This window comes from Melopsittacus undulatus, chromosome 2 (genome assembly GCF_012275295.1).
Source record: "Melopsittacus undulatus isolate bMelUnd1 chromosome 2, bMelUnd1.mat.Z, whole genome shotgun sequence".
NCBI classification, from domain to species: Eukaryota; Metazoa; Chordata; class Aves; order Psittaciformes; family Psittaculidae; genus Melopsittacus; species Melopsittacus undulatus.
Genome location: NC_047528.1, coordinates 80,231,848 through 80,252,064, shown reverse-complemented (window position 1 = coordinate 80,252,064; position 20,217 = coordinate 80,231,848). Strand labels below are relative to the sequence as shown.

Here is a 20,217-nt window from a genome sequence, read left to right as displayed (position 1 = left end):
CAAGGGACAAAAGCAGATGATTGGCTCTACTGATAAGCCAGGGAGAGGCAGACTGGGCACTGACCAAATCTTAAAGCCATGACAAAAGCACAGGTGTTTGGTCCTACTGAGAAGTGGGGGAGAAGCAGACTGGGCACTGACCAGACCCTAAGGCCATGTCTGAAGGTTAAAAGGTGTAAAGTTTAAGAAGAGGAAGACCCGTTTACTTCATCTTGAAGACCCCTACCCACAAGAGGAAGACTCATTTACTTCATCCTGAGACCCCTGCCCATGACCAGAAGGGGCACTGCGCAGGTGCAAAAGACCTTCCGGCTCATTATAATACGAAGTGGGGATAGATAATAAATATGTATAGGTGGATTGAGCAACCTCATGTCTATGTATACCTTAAGAGAATAAATGTAAAGGGAGAACAACCCTGAGGTGTGCATGCTTTGGAGGAGCTATCCCCATGCAGCTCAGCGCTGAATAAAAGCATACCTACTTTACAACTTTAACTAGTTGTGGAGTCTATCTGCGCATCAGTGTTAACATCTTTCCAATACGTAACATTTTCCCAGCCACTGTATGGAATAAGCATTCTTGTTGCATGGGTATTTACTTCTAGGGATCATACTAGAAGAGGACAGATAAATGTTAGTATACAGCATTGCACTTTGCATCCCAGAAAACAGAATATCCAAATGCTTACTAACCACAGTATCATTTTATAAATTGGAGTGAGCTAATCCAAAGCAATTAGGTTCATCCAAGAACATCAGGATCATTTGCAAAACTTAAAAATGGTTTATGCAAAATAGAGCAATGGGTGTGAGTTAAAAAGCTCCTGTAATGCCTGAAGTCCTGCTGAATGCCTGGGCATGTCAGACTTGGGGGGAAGAAGCTGGGGAGGTGAGAATTTCTTGAAAGAGATTCCACAGAATCACAGAACTGTCTAAGCTGGATAAGACCTTTAAGATGATTGAGTCCAGCCATTAACCCAACACTGCCAAGTCCACCACTAAACCATGTTCCTAAGTGCCACATCTACACATCTTTTAGATACCTCCAGGGACTGTGACTCAAGCAGTGCCCAGGGCAACCTGTTCCAATGCCTGACTTTTTCTTTCAGTGAAGAAATTTTTCCCAATATTCAATCTAAACCTACCTTGGCACAACATGAGGTCATTTCCTCTCATCCTTACTTGGGAGAAGAGACTGACACTCTCTTCACTGAGCCTCAGCAGTGCCCATTACAGAGGGAAGATCACTGCCCTCGCCCTGCTGGTCACACTATTTCTGATACAGGCCAGTATGCTGTTGGCCTTCTTAGCTGCCTGGGCACAAGCTGAGTCATGTTCAGCTGGCTGTTGATCGGCACCCCCAATATTTGTTTCAATCGCACTAATCCCCACAGACAACCACTAGCACAAGGATCCTGATAATCATTATTCCCATTTTCCATGCAGGGAACCAAAGTAGCAGGTAACATCACAGAACAGTGGCAGAAGACATCTCAGACTCTAACTCCTACTTTCTTTTTCCAGGCCAGTGACAGAGAATCTGCCATCCTAGGAAGATGTGGTTTGAGCCCAGCCAATAACTCGGCACCACGCAGCTGCTCACTCACCTCCCCTCTCTTCCCCCTGCTTTCCAGGCAGGATAGGGAGGAGAATCAAAATAATGTAATTCCCACGGGCTGAGATAAGAACAGTCTTGTAACTAAGGTATAACACTAAACCACTACACCTACCATCAATAATAATAATAAGGGAAACAAACAAGGGGAGAAAATATAAAACTAAAAGAGGAAAAGGAAAAGAAAACAATAAACACAAGTGATGCACAATACAATCTCTCACCACCTGCCAACCGATATCCAGCCCAACCCAAGCACTGACTGGTCCCTTCCAGGTAACTCCCTCCAGTTTATATACCAGGCATGACGTGCTGTGGTATGGAATATCCCTTTGGGTAGTTTGGGTCAGGTGTCCTGTCCCTGCTTCCTCCCGGCTTCCATTCCCCTCCTCACTGGCAGAACATGAGAGACTGACAAGTCCTTGACTGGGAGGTAAGCATTACTTAGCAACAATCAGAGATCATAATTTCTGTAGGTGGATAGCCCAGACAGGTTTGGGGATTTCAGAACAAACATATGCAAGTGTATTTACTGATCAGAATAAGCTATACTGAGCTCATGGCACAGAGAGCCGATAAACGTTAGTGGAGGAAGGATGGGAAAATGCTGTGTTGGACAAAGAGTAAAGTAAGATTTTTAAAAGTCAAAAGAGATGAACAGGAATGACTCTGGATTAACTAAATCATAGCCATTACAATAGCAAAAAAAAAATAAATAAAATAAAACCACATTGTGAGACAGTTTGGTACCATTGAGTGCTCAATAACTTCATAAAAATGTATGGTATAAAATCTTACTAGATTACATGGTACAAAAACACAGCAAATATGTATCACTGAAGAATAAAGGGGTTATCTTTCCACTAGTGGCCCTTTCAGTACCATAGCTCTCAGGCATTTATGTCAGAAGTTATTCCAGCATGGACAGTGGTTATTTGTGGTACAAGAATGTACAAGCTCCTGAAGCTGAACTTCCAGCTCCACAGAACAGGAGCACAGAGGTCTTCTAAACCCTTGGCAGTCCATCTTCACTAACTCTGCCATTCAGAATAATCTTTGGAATCTGCTTGTTGTCCCCAGTTTCTTCAGCCTTACACTCCGGAGGTTCTAGGTCGTCGTATTTTCTCCGATAGACCACCCGTGAGAGGAGGGTTATCAGAAACATTTCCATTATGAGGAGCTGCTGGGTCATATCTGCCAAAAAAAGGAGGAAAAGAAAAGCCCCCTCAAAGGGGGAAATGACTATCAGAGACAAAATACCTAGCTTATTCATTTTCATCTGCACAGAAGGAACAAGCTTCACCACCGTGTCCCCATAAAGGAGTGTCTCTCACACTTGGCAATAAAATCAGTTAGAGAACCCCCCATCAATAAGCATGCAGTAAGTTATATATGCAAACTCCAAGGGATTTAAGAGTAATTATGCATGTTGGTTTCTTTTCCTCTCATTTCTGACTCAAAATCTTCTCATTATCAAGATTTTCTCTGCAACTATGACACCTATAAAAATTCTGCTATTGTCTTTACTTAAAAAAGTAAAAGCTGAGATTTTCCAAAAGCTACATGATCCCAGGAGATTTTAGGAAAACACCAGATATCACAATTAGCAACACTGAACTGGCACCTTTATAAGTAAATGAAGAACATATGTACTGCACAAAAGAACTTACATGCTCCTCTTGCTGAAGAGGAGAGTGGTGGAGCACAGGGAATGATTCTTTGTGTGGCCAAGATGTTGATAATGGATGTCTGCAGGTGGTTTAGAATGAGAATAAACTGCACCAGAAAGAGAAAACAGATGCCTCAGCCACAAGAAAAAGGTTTACAGTTCACACAACAATTCTGCTTTCATAACAGACCCTCTATTTGCCTCATTCCTCCTTTCTGGCCTTCTCTCTCCTCCCATCTACCAGCAGGCTGCCTGCCAATCTGCAGAATTCATCTTTAGGTCAGGATGATCTTGTTCTGAATGTGAATATTAAACATCTGCCTGGAAAATGTTTCTTCTCAGCCCTCCATTTAGGAGGTACAATATATACAGACCTCCCAGCTGGGCTTTTAAACATTACTGAACTCTGAATAATAGAGAACAATGTTTTAAGATTTTCCTATTAATGTGACCTTATGTTCTTCCCTAGTGGAAGAAGGACCAAAAGAACATCTTTTCTGTTATCTCTGCTTTTTGTCACATCAGTGAGATGTGGTGATCCCCAAGTTATATAGACTGTCTTTTTTGCCAGAAGGGATGAAGCTTAGGTTCAGCAACAGTCATACATCATATTACCTGCTATTTGCTGAGCTAGGACCTTGGAGATACCAAAGTGTCTCTCATCCTTCTGGGTGTAACTGCCCAAGTATAAACCCTCTCATTAACAGCATTTGCCATCCTAAAACTGGATTCATCATAATGCAGCTTTGTGGGTGGGACTTTCCTGTTTATTGCATTTATAAGTGCTTACTTGTTTACTTCACAGAGATCTAAGTGCACCAGCCTTTCTCTATGTCCTATTCAAGAAGGATGCACACCCAAGGATTCCACTGTACTCTCTTCAGGGTGATGTGGAAGATGGTGGCCCTGCCCCTGGGCTAAATTATCTGGCTCTGTTACTTACTATTTAATGATTCCCAGTCAGTATTTTCATTTATATCTAACTTGGAAGTACAGAATGACCAAGAAAAATGTTGTCAAAACAAAACACTGTGACATGCTGAAACAGTCCAAACAACAGCCATCCACATGATGCTCCACATCCTCTCCTAGTTTAAAAGTACACACCGGCATTTTAACACTGTGTTTTGGGATACTGCATCTACAAAATTTCTTTTGAGTCCCAGAGGAGGTGCTGTTTCAACTTCAGCTGCCTAAAGATAAATGGGTTTTAATGTGGCTTTCACATCTCCAGCACTCCTGAGAGACTAAGAGGTGAATTGGTTCAAGCTGAAACTCAACAGCAGCCAACGAGAGTGCCTCAAAAGGATGCCGCTTTAATTAGGTAAAAATATGCCTTTGCATAGTGTATTTAATGGGGAAAACTTTAATGGGGATAACTTTCCAACAAAGGACCAAGAACCAGAGAGACAATGTTGTATCAGTAGTTAAGGGAAATTCTCATCGGAAATATTAAACTTCTCACCTGATAAAGAGCAAACTTTGGGATGATCTTCTTACAGATAAGGAGAGTCCTAACTTGCTGGAACATGATTGCAACTGGCCACAGAGCAATAATGGTGAGGACACCAACCACACAGCTAATCCATATTGCAGCTCCTTTGGTTGATACCTGGGAAGCAAATCAAACAACCATACCTATAAAATTTTACAGTGCTTTTTACTATTTCCAGGAAGAAGCTGTGAACAACTGGATGATGCAAATGTTGAAATGCTTATTGCTGTCTCCATGAAAGCTGATGGCAGCAGCAGTTGCTGGGGTTGCATGGGGAAACTGCACAGTACCTGGAGTGTACTCTCACCCAGCTGGCACAGACCTGTGAATCTGTTCAGCCCAGGAAGGTAACAAGTGGCACAACCCCTCAATGTCACCCTGGCAGCACCTGGGGGTGCTCAGCAGCTCATGAAAGCAAATGTAGCATGACATCTCAGAGGGGTCATCTATTTTTTACCAACAACAAAAGAAAGTGTTAGTTTTAATCTGAGTCATCCATGAGGTGGAAAATTATTAGCAGATACAGACTGCTCTATCATCTTGCAGCTTACATGGTGTAAAACAGAAGAACAGTAGTAACTTTTCTACTTTGCACAGAAAAACATGAAATTAGGCTTCCTGTTTACATGCCAGTACCTACACTTTTTTCTTAAGGCTACACCTTACAAAACACAGGGCACGAACATCCCACAGGGCAACTTGCACTCCTGTTATTCTAACCATACAAGCTGGGAAACATACTGGAGCACAGTCTGATGCCCATCTCACTCTGATGCCCAGTTTCTTTCTAAGAGAAGCCAAGAAATGGAGAGTCTGAGAGAAGGCAGAAATTATATTTTAGGGTCTCAAAAGAATACAGAAAGGACTCACTTGGAAGTGCTCACAGATGTCACAGTTTAGTTGTCCAAGATATTAACATCAACCCTAAAACCTATAGATTTTGTGAACCGTCTCCTATTAAAATATTTACTTACATTATAAAGGGTGTAATTGCCATTAGTCCAAAGCACTATTGATAAAAACATGAGCACAGGTCGAAGGAAAGCAAACTGAAGGGTGCCCAGCTTCAGCCAAAAGAGGGTTCGCCTGACCAGGAAAACAAAGGAAAAAATCATATAGGCTGAGATCTTATTAGCAACTTTAATAACATTATTTCTTTTTTGATACTGTCAACTGTAGCGTGTGGCTAAATGTGGGGGGGAACAGCTTCAAGATTATAAAATCCTTCCAAGAATCACCCAGTGATTATTTAATAGTCTCTACAAAAACAGTACTTTTCTGTTCTGCAGCAATTACACACTAACCAGAGCTGGGCAAAACGTGATGACTTTCCCTGCCCTGAAGCTAACCAGAGAGCCAGCAGAAGTATAACCGGTTCTGAACAATAATGCCGCTTGCTCTTGCCTTGTTGCCTTACTATTCCAGTTCTCCAGTGAAATTGGGCAGTTCACCCTTCCTGTTCAGACACTTCCTAGCCCTGTGGTAGATCAAGAAAGGGAATTGTACTGACCTAGGTGAAAGGTTTTCAACGCATCGTGAATACTGTCATGTAAGCACCTGGCTGTGCTGCTCTGTATTCTAACAGAAGAAAGGAACTATCTTTACTATCTTTCACTTGGCAAATTGCTTGAGGCCAGCAGGACAGCTCAGGATTTCCTTACTTTTGTCAGGATGAACTGGGTTCAGGGCACAGCCCAGACACAATAACCTGGCCAGCCAGTATTAAAGCCACCAGAAAAGGGGCAGATGTACTTTCTAACAGAGGGCATGAAAGCTGACTGACATGAACTCTCCTTCAGTCTTCAGAGGACAAGCTGTAGCTCCTATGGCTGGCTCACGTTTTAGTCTACTATTGTGTATTATTTCCCTTACTGACAAGGCTGTCTTCACTATAGCTCCTTGGGCCCTTAAGACTGCCATCAGAGCTGCCTCAGCAGACAACAGACTGCCATTCAGTATGCTACAGGATATAGCCATGAACCTGGAATGATAGGAATTGCTCAATGAATATAAGTAATAACAACAGGATTATGAACAGCAGAAACATGTGGAAAGGCCTGCAACTGGCCAGCCACTATGTGTGTGTGCCTATTCAAAGATTTCTTATTCCCAAAGGGCTTTAAAGAACAGTTTGACAAACAGTGTAGTCACTGCAACACCACAGGTTGTTTCCCTTGTCAACACAGGTCTTGACCGTCAGACCTGTCCTGCCACATCTCTCCCCATTGTATATCTTGTTACTTTGCCTCATCTGCCTACTGTACCTTGTGAGCTTTCCCAGCACTGCTTGGTAGTACATGTTTTTTAAAAGCATGAATCCCTCCCTTGGAGCTGCTCCCTGTTTCCCCTGAAGGTACCTACAGGAGGAACATGAGATTGACCTTTGTCTGGTACTGCCTGCTCAGATTTAAAAAACATCCTACCCTGCAGGGGGAAAGGCGAGAAGGTAGAAGTGGAGACAACAGATGGGTTTCCCAGTGCTGCACAAACTGGAGAAGTAGCCCTGAGCCTTAAGCCCTCTGCAGAACAAAAACCCTTAATTTTTGAAACAAACAGCTGTCCTTCCTCCCAGTAGTAGTAGGCACTACTCAGCTCCTGAATGAAGCTGGTATTAGCTAATGCTATCCTGCGTAAGCTGCCTCTGGACTGACCAACAGGCAGGCATAGTAGAGGAACTGCTTCCAAGCTCCCAGATACGACAACCTATACAGAGGGTGACAGACACCTAAAGAAAACCAGATATACTTGTGACACATGAAATCTATAGCACAGCTCTGTCCCATGGCATTTCTTCAGCTCTGACTGTGAAACGAGCCTGAACCAATACCCATTAAAATGTGTAGGAGTCATTTACAACCATATCAGTAGTTGCTGATTTTACATCATTGTATTACATCCAGTTTTGGAGCTACCTTTTTCAGCTGGTTTATTACCTATTCTTCTCGGTGCCTCCAGCATGTAAATAATTTGTAGTATTATTCCATTAAAATAAAACTATGAAAACAATAGTTTAAATTACAATACCAAATGAGGCAGTTAAAAGAAGAGTTATTACAATAGAAAACAAGAATTTTTGCAAAGGTATCATAGGCAAACTGCTATGTTTCTTTCATTTAACCAGACCATGAAGTCCCTGCGGTCCCTCTGACACTAACGTCCAGGGGACATTAGTGTCCAGAATTTCCATGGGAAAGTCTCTGTCTTGCAGTCCTTCAGCTTTTGCTTTTCATGAGAGAAACATTCTCATACTCTGTGAGTAGGAAAGCCCTGGGAAATACATGAGGCTTGCAGGCTGTGATGTGGTGTGTGACAATGACACTACCCAGAGGAAGAGCCCCCCTGCTCAAAGGAGACAAAGTTTATGTTACGCTATATTGGCTCCTGTAAGTGCAGCTCTCCTACCTTACCCCACTCCTCAAAGATGCTTTATACTAAGTTTAGTAGAAGAAAATATTTGGTTTTGCCACACCAGACAATGCCACTTCTTAGAGATCAAAGCTTTCCAGAAATCACATCAATTTTTTGTTCTAAAAATTATTTTAATCTGAAGTAGTTTTAAAGACAAATCAGAATGAAACATTTCAATTTTATCAAAGTAAGAGAAATTTCCTTTCAAAGAACCCTCAATTTGACAATTTGTGAAAAATACCCAATTTGGAGACATTTATTCCCTTCTGGATTAAAAAGAAACTGAAATATCTATTATTAGGTTTTCTGAAGTACAAATTTCTTCTCCCACACACCACTGCTACTACAGAAATGGGTTCTTGGAAGATAATGGGATTAGCTGGGGAGATATCATAGTGCTCCGCATCACTATGAGTGGGAACACTGCACTGGGTTAAATTGAGAGAGCTCATCCTCTCAACTCTTATGCAAAATCCTGCAATATAAGACCTGAATAAATTACTGGTGATGTACAGCCCCAAAGTGATGGCACTGTTTGAAAGAGCCGGCTTGCCACTGACTTTCAGGAAGCTGGGAGGCCCTTGCTTTAAACCTGGCCTTGCCAAGTGGGCTGAATTCCAGCAGCCGTTTTCCAGCTGGGAAATCTTAAAGGGCAACTCACCTAGTAATGGGCACACGAGGGAGGCAAAGGCAGCAGCAGCAGCAGGGACCAGTGCTGATCTTGAAGTGACCATTTTCAAACCGCTTGAGAAGTAGCTTTTGACCTCCACAATCTTTAATCATCATCATCAGGAACTTGTGGATAACTATGGCAAAAAATCTATGAGAGGAAGAAAACGTCAGCTTGAGTTTGCCTGTGTCTCTTGTATGCCTGTGAAGGCCAGCACTGCCTTTTGTCCATGCTGTTTACAGCCTGTGCTTCGCAATTAACAGAAGTTCTACTGCTATCTTTGGAAAACCTTCCACTTTCCATCACCTCAGAGTTAGGAGCTGCCCTAACCTAAACAAAACTGAAAGATGAATAAACAGAGGTAGAGAGCATGGCATTTCCCAAAGCCACACTGGTGGCTGATGGCAGTCAGTACTAAAGTAGAGGGTTTTCTGGCCCAAGCCGTTATGGCCATGTTTCTCTATCAGATATCTAGTCCTGGCTCATCCAAACTTTTGAGAAGAAGTCCTCTCCCTCCTCAAAAAAAAAAAAACAACCCCAAACCACCACCCACCAACAAACATCTACCTATACAGATGTACATACATACATATAGATATATAAAATTGAATGTGCTGTCCCAGTCAGGGTGTGGCTCCTCTCCAGCCAAAGCTGATCCAAGCACTGACTCCCACCTCTCCCTCCTTCACCAGCTACACATTCTCAACCCTTCCCAGGAACTACAGATTTTCCAACCACCCTTTCCTCCCTGTCCCAGGCTGATTTAGGGAATTGATTCACCGAAATCCAAACTCTATAAACAAAAGAAGTTCTCTTCAGCTGCACTGCCTCCCTAAAGGAGCTTCCTGTGCAGCTGAAGACTATGGGGTAGTGGATGTAAGTGAGGGGACAATAACCTGCAGCTTGGGCAGGGGAGGAGGAGGGTGAATTCAAACAAACTTGAGGTGCCATAGGATTGGATCCTTGGAAGCTCCTTGCAGTCTGCACTACCAGCACAAATTGCTGCAGGATAACAGTGTTCCCTGATGCTATTTTCCCTCCTTTTTTACTCTACTCTCTTAGTAAATGCAGTGTGACATGGAGTGTGGGGTGAGATTATTCATGACAGTCTGAGACACTGTCCTGTAGTAGGTTCCAACATCATCCCAAAATCAACTGTGGAGTGTCCAAGGCCACAGCATCCTCCCCACCCTGCTCTGCCTACCAGGGCTGCACCATCACCTCCAGAAAGCAAGGACCACATTTCTCCCTTCTCCTCTGTGTATGTCAGAGCTGTCATGCTTGTACATAGAGTGCTTTTATCAGGACAACTGTGGAACATTTTTACATTGATATACTCATCAGAGGTTCACTTGCCATCACTAATAATAGACCTCCATGGCTCATCATTAGTGAAAGTGCAGAGAAGTCATCACAGGTCAGAATCTCATTCCACATGACACACAGAGAAAGAAAGAGTACTACTTCAAAGCTCTTGTCAATCTGAGGGATCAATTACATGTGAGTACATATTGAGGTTCCACATTAGGGGACTGTAGCACTGGGAACTGCTTCAGTATTTTCCACCTCCCAGAAAGAGCTGCCAAGAGATTTCAACTCAAACCAAAAATTACTAAATCGTTAAATTCACAAAATGGCTGTTTACCAAGAGCAGAGGATATTTAAAGGGAAGAAATTTCGGGTTTGGACAAAATGTAGAAACAAGGAGAATACTCACACTGCTGCTGTGAAATCTGTAAACATTGTTGAGCGAGGAATCCACATGCCAGTGCATGAAGTCGTAGCGATCACCTACAAGGAAAGGGAGGAGGGTTGTACGAAGGGCAGAGATAAAGCAGGTTCGTGTGGATTTTCAGGAAAACCCCATTTTCAACATTTGATTTTATCTCTATTCCACAATAACTCACTGGAGCTGCAGCATTAACCCAAATGATGATTGATCTTTTGGAGGAGGGGATTTTCCTGTAGATGTAGACAGCTTCCTCTATAAACACCAGATTGGCAATTAACATCATCAGAGTCAAGATTGCAAAGAGGAATCTCCCTGGTAGGTCAAGGCCTGCAGAGAGAGGAAATAAACCAGTTCTGATTTATTTCATAAGCATTCCAAACATTTAATGTAAGGACACCATCTCTGAGGGGCTTGTTAGTCCCATTCCTGCAAGGAGATGCACTCATTAGCTAGATAGATAGACCATTGGCTTCACAGGATGATTAAAATACTTAAACTTAATTTCATGACTACATCTTTCCAGGATCCACATAATACATGGGAAGAGCATGCCTCCATGGCCTCAAAGCATTACACAAAAGTCCCATTCAGGTAGTTCCAGGACAAATGTCTTTAGATGAATGTAACCATAGACTATAAATAAGTACATAATGCATAAATAAATAAATACAGTAAGTACATATTCTGGGAACTTTTCCAGACAACAAATACATTTTTTACAACAAAAAAAATATATTTACTCAATATGAGTTCTTTGTTTCCATTGTGTGTTCATAGGCATCTTTGTGCATAACTTCATTTGGCATGCAAACTCTTTTAGAGGCTCAGTGGAAGTTTGTGGGGAACAAACAGTGTAAGGATAAGCCTCTGATATATCTAGCCTGAGATAAAACTTGATGCCTTCACCAAATTCTTTTTCACTTCTCCCTTAAAGCTGTATATGGGTATCAACATTTATCCAGGGCTGATGGTTGAGGTGTATTTTCTTGCAGGAAATGTGTTTCTGGAGGCAAAAGAAAGCACTGCAGTGGAGTCGTGTTTAATTTAGAAGGCGATGCTCATCCCTGGTACCAACTCCTACTGTGGCTGCAGCCTACCTAAAGGCACACCGAGAGTGCCAGCACAGGTGAGCCTCTGCTCTGGCCTCTTTAACCTCATCTGCTTCAAAAAACACTTCTGGACGTGGCTCTAGGTGGAGCAGTTCACACCTTACATCACAGCCCCTGGGGGAGCCTGAGAATCAGGCACGGGTGTCTGGGCTGGGGCAGCGCTGGGTTCGGCAGGTACCGGGATCCCCCCTGGCCACCCTGTTCTCTCACAGCCGCACTCGCGGGCTGGGGGCCGTGTTGCCCTCTTTCCCGCATCCAGCGGCTGCTCGGCCCGCTGCCAGGCAGGATCGGCCGTCCGCCTCCGCCCGGGGATTTCCTCGCCGGGGAAGAACTGCGGCGGCGGGGCAGGGGCAGGGGCAGGGGCAGGAGCAGGAGCAGGAGCAGGAGCAGGGCAGGGTATCCACCCACCGCGGGTTGCCCGGCTTGTTAGCGGCTGTCAGGCAGGCAGCGGGCAGCCCCTGTTTCCCTCACACTACCCCCTCGCCCCTGCCCGGCGGCGCGCTTACTCTGGAGAAGCTCCTGCGAGTAGGGCGGCTCGCTGGCGTCGCAGGACGGGTGCAGGGTCCCGTTCGCCTCACCCTCCATGGCGGCACGGTGGCGGTGCTGATGGGACGAGGTTCGGTGCCCGCCTTCTGGTCCCCGGCGACGGCGGGAGCCGCGATGCGCTGCCCGGCTGGTCGGGGCCGCCGACGGGCGGTTGGTTAATGATTAGCCCGGGACACGGCGGGTAGGGCCCGGCCTCCGCTCTGCCGCCTGGCGCCCAGCGGCCCCGTGCACTGGCGGGGGGAGCTGCAGAGCGATGGGGACCAAGGAGAGGTACCCCTGTGCACCCAGTTAGCCTGCACCCAGCCCGGCCAGAGCAGCCGCTGCGGTCTCTGCCTGCGGAGGCAGATGGTTGCTTGGTCCGTGTACCAGACATTCAAAGGGCTTTCCATGGAGCCTTCATCAGAGACTTGCCGAAATCTTGGTTTCGGTGGGGTGAAAAGCTGCACCACCTTCTGCTGAGGGAGAGCACCTTGAGGGTAGGAACAAACTGCGGGGTTCTCCACTTCCTACATGTTTCACGTGCTGAAAGGATCCCTGCTGCCTGAGCCTTTTCAGGCTGTAACAAAGTGATGGAGTTTGGTGACCCGTTGAATTGTTCTGGATAGTCAGACTGAAAGCTGCCTGCAAGAAGCAGCGGATAGATGGTTACAGCACAGGGTTGCAAAGCAGCTGGTAACGCACTGTATCAGTAAATGCAACGGAGTATTTGGGGTGGGAAGGACAGCCCTAACTATCCATGCAATGATGAGTTGTTGGCACGCCTGGAAAACACCTTGGGGCCACAGTGGATTGTCTTCAGAAATGACAGCTGAAGAATCCAGATGACTGGGAAAAGGGAAATACAACCCCCATTTTCAAGAAGGGGAAAACGGATGACCCAGGGAATTAGAGACCAGTCAGTCTCACCTCTGTGCCTGGCAAAATCTTGGAGAGGATTCTCCTGGAAGACATGCTAGGGCACATGAAAAACAACAAGGTGCTTGGTGACAGCCAGCATGGCTTCACTAGGGGGAAATCCTGCCTGACCAATTTGGTGGCCTTCTATGATGGGGCTATGGAACTGATAGACAGGGTTAGAGCAGCTGATGTCATCTACCTGGACTTGTGCAAAGCTTTCAACACTGTCCCACATGACATCCTTGTCTCTAAATTGGAGAGTAGATAGATGGACCACTTGGTGGATAAAGAACTGGCTGGATGGCCACACGCAAAGAGTTGTCATTGCCTCAATGTCCAGCTGGAGATCAGTAACGAGTGGTGTCCCTCAGTGATCTGTGTTGGGACCAGTCTTGTTTAACATCTGTGCCAGTGACATGGACAGTGGGATTGAGTGCACCCTCAGCAAGTTTGCTGATGACACCAAGCTGTGTGGTTCAGTTGATATGCTAGAGGGAAGGAATGCCATTCAGAGGGACCTTGACATGCTTGTGAGGTGGGCTGATGCCAACCTCATGAAGTTTAACCATGCCAAGTGCAAGGTCCTACACCTGGGTCAGGGCAATCTCAGGCACAGCTACAGGTTGGGCAGAGAAGAGATTCAGAGCAGCCTTGAGGAGAAGGACTTGGGGGTGTTAGTCAATGAGAAAATGAACATGAGCCAGCTTCAGTGTGCGCTTACAGCCCAGAAAGCCAACCGCATCCTGGGCTGCATCAAGAGGAGTGTGACCAGCAGGTCGAAGGAGGTGATCCTGCCCCTCTACTCTGCTCTCGTCAGACCTCACTTGGAGTATTGTGTGCAGTTCTGGTGTCCTCAACATAAAAAGGACATGGAACTGCTGGAACAAGTCCAGAGGAGGGCCACAAGGATGATCAGGGGACTGGAGCACCTCCCATATGAAGACAGGCTGAGAAAGTTGGGGCTGTTCAGCCTGGAGAAGAGAAGGCTGCGTGGAGACCTCATAGCAGCCTTCCAGTATCTGAAGGGGGCCTACAGGGATGCTGGGGAGGGACTATTCATTAGGGACTGTAGTGATAGGACAAGGTGTAACGGATTGACACTTAAACAGGGGAAGTTTAGATTGGATATAAGAAGAAAGTTCTTTACTGTTAGGGTGGTGAGGTACTGGAACGGGTTGACCAGGAAAGTTGTGAATGCTCCCTCCCTGGCAGTGTTCAAGGCCAGGTTGGACAGAGCCTTGAGTGATATGGTTTAGTGTGAGGTGTCCCTGCCCATGGCAGAGGGGTTGGAACTTGATCTTAAGGTCCTTTCCAACCCTAACTCTTCTATGATTTTGTGATTCTATGAATCAACATGAGAGAAAATGGAAAGGAAGGCCAGGAATTAGTGATAAAGAACGGAAGACACAAACCAGCTGAAATACATGTGGAGGCCTCCCTTTATCAAGGTGCTATTCCAAGAACTTGAACAAATTTAGGGAGATGGAGAATTTAGGGACTGTGGGACATTTGAGGGCACCACAGGCCCTTGTGGTAGAAGCTGCCATCTTGCAGTTTTCACAGGATTCCCAGAAGTTTTATGGGAAGGACAAGCTGGACACTGCAATGCTGCCAGCAAGAACACAGGGATGCAGAGGAGAACCAAAGTGGTCAGTGACTAACACCAGCAGGTACTCAACTAAGAAAAGGCAGATCCCTTCCAACGCGACAGGATTTGGGAGCAGCACAAATGGAGCTACTGGCAGCTGTTCTGTTATTGGCATAAGAGCTCAGTCGCAGACCAAAGCCATTTATCTTGAGTCTTCTTTGGCATTTTTGTCATTGCTTTTACTGCACTGAAAGGCAAAGAGGGGAGCTTTACAGTTTCACTGGAAGGGATATGGCAATAACTGGCTGTTAGAATGTAGTATCTGCCCACTCTTCACAGGCTGCTGGGAGCATCCTGCATCCAGCACATCTTCTGCTGCCCAGCTGCAGAAAGATGCAGTCAAAATTCCTGAAATATCATTCCAGCTTATTTCCTATTTGGAAGTGTGTTTACTCACCCCAAAGAAACAGTTGCTACATTTTCTACCAGTTTGCTCGATTTTTTTATCCAGCTTTTTGAGGGTGATCACACATTCCAAAATATGACTGAAAGCTCAAGTTTTTGATGAGATGGAAAGATGGCCCAAGGCCCTTGAGAATCCTTCCTGAACAGAGATGACAGGATTCGCATCTGCTGCTATTTTGGTCTCCAAGTCCCTGTATTCTCTGAAAGCTAAAAAGAAAAATCTCTTTCCTGTGAATCTTTTTTTTTTTTTTTGAATGAGGCACATTTGGCAATGCTTTTATTAAAGAAATTCACACATCAAGTACAGGAGTGATAAAACTCATGGCTATTTTACCATATTTCAAAGAAAACCAGAGTCTGCTTTGACTGAAGAATCCCTTGAAGAATCTATGCTGTAACAATTTTGGACCTGACGGTTGTATTTTTATCATTCAACAATACCAGTGTGGAGCCAATACTGCAGCATAGACTGGATGTGGTGTTAGAAAACTTCCTGTCCCAAACCTATGGAAAATACACAGCTCGAAGTTTAGAGGTTAAGGATTAATTCTCAGCTGCTGTTGTAGTGATTCATCCTATTCTCTTTCCTGCTGGAGTCTCTTCCACAGAATAAAGTCTAAAAACAAACCCACAAACTTACTGTGATTCCTGTTTGTTAGAAACACTTTGCCATTTTTGGGTCAAACATTAGATCCATTTCCTTAAATGCTGCTGTACATCCGGCGGGAGTGTGCATCACCTCTTCCTCACATTCTGGGCTATTTCTTGGCAGCAGTATTTGCCCAGCAGTCCTTAAATTTAATGAATAAAATAGAAGAACATGCCATGACCCTTCTGCTACCACAGTTGGAGGTCTGCTGCCCTCTGCATGCTTTCCTAACACAGGCTCTTCATCAGTGCCCTCTTCACAGTGGCCTCTAAGCCAGATGTCAGGCGTCTACACCAACAGCAAATCATTTGAATCCCCAGGAGCTTAAGTACATTTTCCTCCCAGCTTCACTATTCCATTTTTTTGTTTAACCTTTTAGTTTAAAACATGATATTTGCCTCAAAAACCCCACCTTCAGCAGCAGAAAGTGTTTATAAATGGATCACCTTTCTGTTTAGATGCATCAAGAGATTTTCTCATTTCCTCAGAATAAAATCCACCTGTGAATGCAGTTCCCTGCCTGTGTTTGCCAGTGCTGTGTGTTCAGCCCCTTCCAGACAGTGCACTGCTCAGATTTGTTTCTTGTCAAGGAACATACCTCTTTGCTTCTACTCTTTTTTAAAGAGCACTGCAGATGTTTCATCTTCCTTCCACTTTTTGGATGATTTCCATTTTCCCATGCCTTCCAGCTCTGCTGAACAGGATGCCTGTTGTGATCATTGCCCCCACAGCATGCAGTCTGTAGGCACAGATGCCATGTGTGGTTCCCCCCTGAAGGAGGTATGCTGGCCTTCAGAAGGTGACATGGCATCCCTACCCCATACTGGTGGGCCAAGCCTGTGGACAGAAATCCTGATGTCAGCCCTGGCTCAGCAACTGAACAGCAGGAGATCCTGCAGGCTATCACACAGAACAAGCTCCATCGCAGAGGATATATAGGAGAGGCTGTCCATATTTTGGTTGCAGGGAAGTCCAGCAGACATTCTCATCATCAGTGCAGATGGAAATACAGATGGGAAATACAGTCCCCTTTCTTGGGGGGGGTGGGGGAAAATTATGTTCAGCTCAGTTCAAGCTAACAAGGAAAGATTGTATTAGAAAACCAAGTAACTTTTCAGTGCCATAAAACTGTACCTCAGTTTTCTCATGTTTAGATACTCAACCAGCTAAGAAAAGTCCCCTAAAATTAGACAGCTTCCAAAGGCATGTACAGGTTTAATAATGAAATTAAATCCCGCTTCCCAGCTTTAGCATATTATACAGCTGAACTTAAATGCAACTTGGCCTTTTCCACTATAAAGCCACTGACTTTTCACCTACTGCCAGTAATAAAGTACCCATTTCAGAAAAGATGGCTCACTAATGTGAGAGGAATATCTGCTTCACTGTTAAAGAAATCAGCAATGGGATTTTCTTGTTACTTGGATCCTGGCAGTAACTGTAAAAATAAAGAAATACAGTGACTACAATGAAATAAGCTAAGATAATAAAGCTAAGTTGTAATTTTTATGCCTCTTCAGATGGACAAATTTCTACATGAAAAAGAATATCAGGTGTGCCAGAACCTTTATATCTGTGCTTTTAAGAGGAAAATTTAGACAAAGACTGTTATCAGTAGAGGAGCAATAAAAGAGAAAAGAAAGAGGCTTTCATTAAATCTGAAGCTAACAAGTTTGATTTTTATCTCACTTCCAAAGTGGCAAATCAGTTTCTGGCAGTCAATATAGGGGAGAAATATAAAGAAGCAGAATCAAACTATTATTTCTGTAATATATTGTTACACTTTCATCCAGATGTGAGGAATGCTTTGTCTTGCCTTACCTTTTAAAGTAATTTATGAGCAACTGGATTTGGCAGTAGAACAACAGAAAGGAAGTTCACAGTACTTCATAGTAGAACAAAGAGCTGAAAGAGCCTTATAAAATTAGAACCCTCAAATTGGTGGTAAGGGGGGTAGCCAATAATCATCATCCTGATGGAGAATAGAGGTAGATAGTGCATTTTCTCTACCATTGCTGTGATAAAGTACACCTATTTGATTGCAGAGCTTTTCAGCAATGGAAGTTTTTCCCCAAAGGAGAGTTGATGAGCAGTAAGACAAATATATCTTAAGGACCAAGTAAATGCCACTTTGTGAGCATCTTGTAGGTGTCCAAAGGACATTGATGGGCAAAGACAAACCTTACAGATCTTCAGCTTTGAAAAGAATAGATTAGGATTAAGAAGTTCTTTCACTAGGGTAAATTTTGGTAGATTTTGTCCTTCCCAGTCTTGACTCATAAACCCCAACTTCTAGAGGAGGGCTGTCAAGAATTTTGAGAAGTTTTTGTGTGAAAAATGCCAAGTTCATCTGTACCAAAGCTTCTGATAACAGGAATGATTTTATAAATATTTATTGACAGGATGCTATTTTTTAACTTTGGTTTATGTGGAAACATTTCAATTTGACATTTTCTACATGAACTGTTCTGCATCTGCTGTTCAAAGCAAATGTTGAAACCTGACACATTTTGAAACACGTTAAAATAAAAAATGAAAGGGATGGGAATTAAAGTCTATGTTTCCAAATGGGTAAATTGCACACAAATTGATCCGTTTATTTTTTGTTTAAAGAAGTTGATGCTTTTCAGCTGCATTCAGGATAGCAGACCTTAAGAAAAGCTAAGGACCTATTTATGGAATAGGATAAAAAAAGCTAAGGACCTCTTTATGAAATAGGGTATGGAGAAATCAAGACTACTGTGTCTGAGATCATGTTTTACAGCTGTTTCCTGGAGGGGAAAGTGGGAGTCTCTTTGGGAGCTACTGATGTTGTTCTGACTGGAAGATGGCATCCCAGGCACACCGCCATTGATGACTAAGTCTGCTTTTTCCACAGCAGTCAGCTGCTGGGCAAGACAGACCTTGCATTTCTTCCCACAGTTCACAACATGTCAGAAATGGTTTTTGCTCCTTCTACATTGTTGGAAAGGAAAAGAAAACCCAACACAAAACACCAACCAAAGCCAGAACATACCCTCACGACAGTAAAACTGTAATATAATCATATAGTAGAAATAAACCAAAACAGAGCAGCCTTCAAAACTAGGTGTGTTATTTTGTGTAGCAAGCAGACCACCCGCCAGCAAGCAAGAAGAAAAGAGCATACATGTATGAATGCAAAATATTGTCAGCATGGGTTTTAGTCACCATAGCAGTGAGACTGCCTGTGCCAGTAGCCTGGGCACGGGTGAAATCCTGGACTGTCTGCCTACAGAATCAGTGCTATGGCCTGAAACTGAACTTTTTACCTTTATATGTACACAGCTTGTGAAATTCTGAAGCTTAGCTTGCAAGTAATGCTACAAGTAAAGGTTGGGGAGCTTAGATGGTGTGTTCATATTATCTGTTTATCCTTCTTCCAAAATGAACCTTATTTCTATCTGGATGTGCACTCCTGAGGTTTTATTCCTGTAGGTAATGAACAGAAATTAGATTAAGAAAGTTACAACCAGGGGGTGTGGGAGGCTGCAGAAGTTGTTTTCAGTTTGCTGTTATTTGAAAGCTGCCTCGATACTATAACTCTTCCTACATGTATGGGAAATTCATGGGTTTAAAAACATATTGAAAAGCCATAGGCAATGTCTGAGTTTGCACTGAGCTGTGAAGGTGAACGAAGAGCACCAACATCATGCAAAAGACATCGAATTATGATTTTTTGTCCTGCAGTCCATACACAACCAACAAAAGCAGTGAAGAGATTTTGGTAGAGAAGAAAGACCATCTGGAGCACACTGTGGCTGGAAAGGAAAAGCAGACCCCTTCAGATAAACATTGGGCATGTGTTTGTAATAGCTGAAGGACACACTGTCTGCAAATGAAAACTGGAAGTTAGGCTTCAGACAAATACTACAACTGGGCAGGAATAGCTGGATGGTCTGACATGTTATGAAATAATATACAGATCACAGTAAAGCAGAAAAAAAAACCCTCTGAGACAAGAGTGAGAGTCTGCACGGCTGTTTCTAGCACATCCCCCTTTCTTTGTGCAAGTGGTGTCTGTACCTCTGATCCGTGTGTGTTGGACAGATGTACTCCAGGTAAAGAACTGCTAAGCCAGGGGCAGCTCTTCTCTTGAGCCTGGGGGTGTCCGTCCCCTCCAGGTCTTACCAACCTGGTTAAAATGTTTGTGCTTCTGCAAAACAGAAAAGATATCTGAGGCACAAACTTGCACAAGACCCTGCAGCATTCTTCTGTGCATCCCTGGACAGATGTTTTTACATCTGACAGCTTTCTGCAACCCACAAGGGTTTTCCCCTTAGGGAGTAGGTGTGTTTGCTGTGCCTGCACCTTCACCCCCAGGGGGTTCCACTCAGCTTCCCCCAGTTCACAG

At 44.0% G+C, this 20,217-nt stretch overlaps 1 protein-coding gene across 1 annotated transcript; it reads right to left on the bottom strand.

Annotated features, from left to right (window-relative positions):
• Positions 1 to 1,951: 1,951 nt before the first annotated feature.
• Positions 1,952 to 12,338, bottom strand: LOC101872745 (organic solute transporter subunit alpha-like). Its single transcript, XM_005151567.3, has 8 exons — positions 12,207 to 12,338; positions 10,767 to 10,918; positions 10,577 to 10,650; positions 8,851 to 9,009; positions 5,756 to 5,867; positions 4,752 to 4,898; positions 3,288 to 3,393; positions 1,952 to 2,811 (listed from the first exon to the last, which is right to left on the bottom strand). The coding sequence occupies exons 1-8, from the start codon at positions 12,283 to 12,285 to the stop codon at positions 2,624 to 2,626; spliced, it is 1,017 nt and encodes a 338-aa protein (XP_005151624.2). The 5' UTR covers positions 12,286 to 12,338; the 3' UTR covers positions 1,952 to 2,623.
• Between the last annotated feature and the right edge of the window lie 7,879 nt (positions 12,339 to 20,217).

Coding starts and splice junctions, on each gene's coding strand:
- LOC101872745 (XM_005151567.3), bottom strand. CDS start 12,285: ATGGAGGGTGAGGCGAACGGGACCCTGCACCCGTCCTGCGACGCCAGC. Junction 5,868..8,850: donor CCTCGTGTGCCCATTACTAG/GTGAGTTGCCCT, acceptor TTTCCTGGTCAG/GCGAACCCTCTTTTGGCTGA. Junction 2,812..3,287: donor CTCTTCAGCAAGAGGAGCAT/GTAAGTTCTTTT, acceptor TTTTTTTGGCAG/ATATGACCCAGCAGCTCCTC.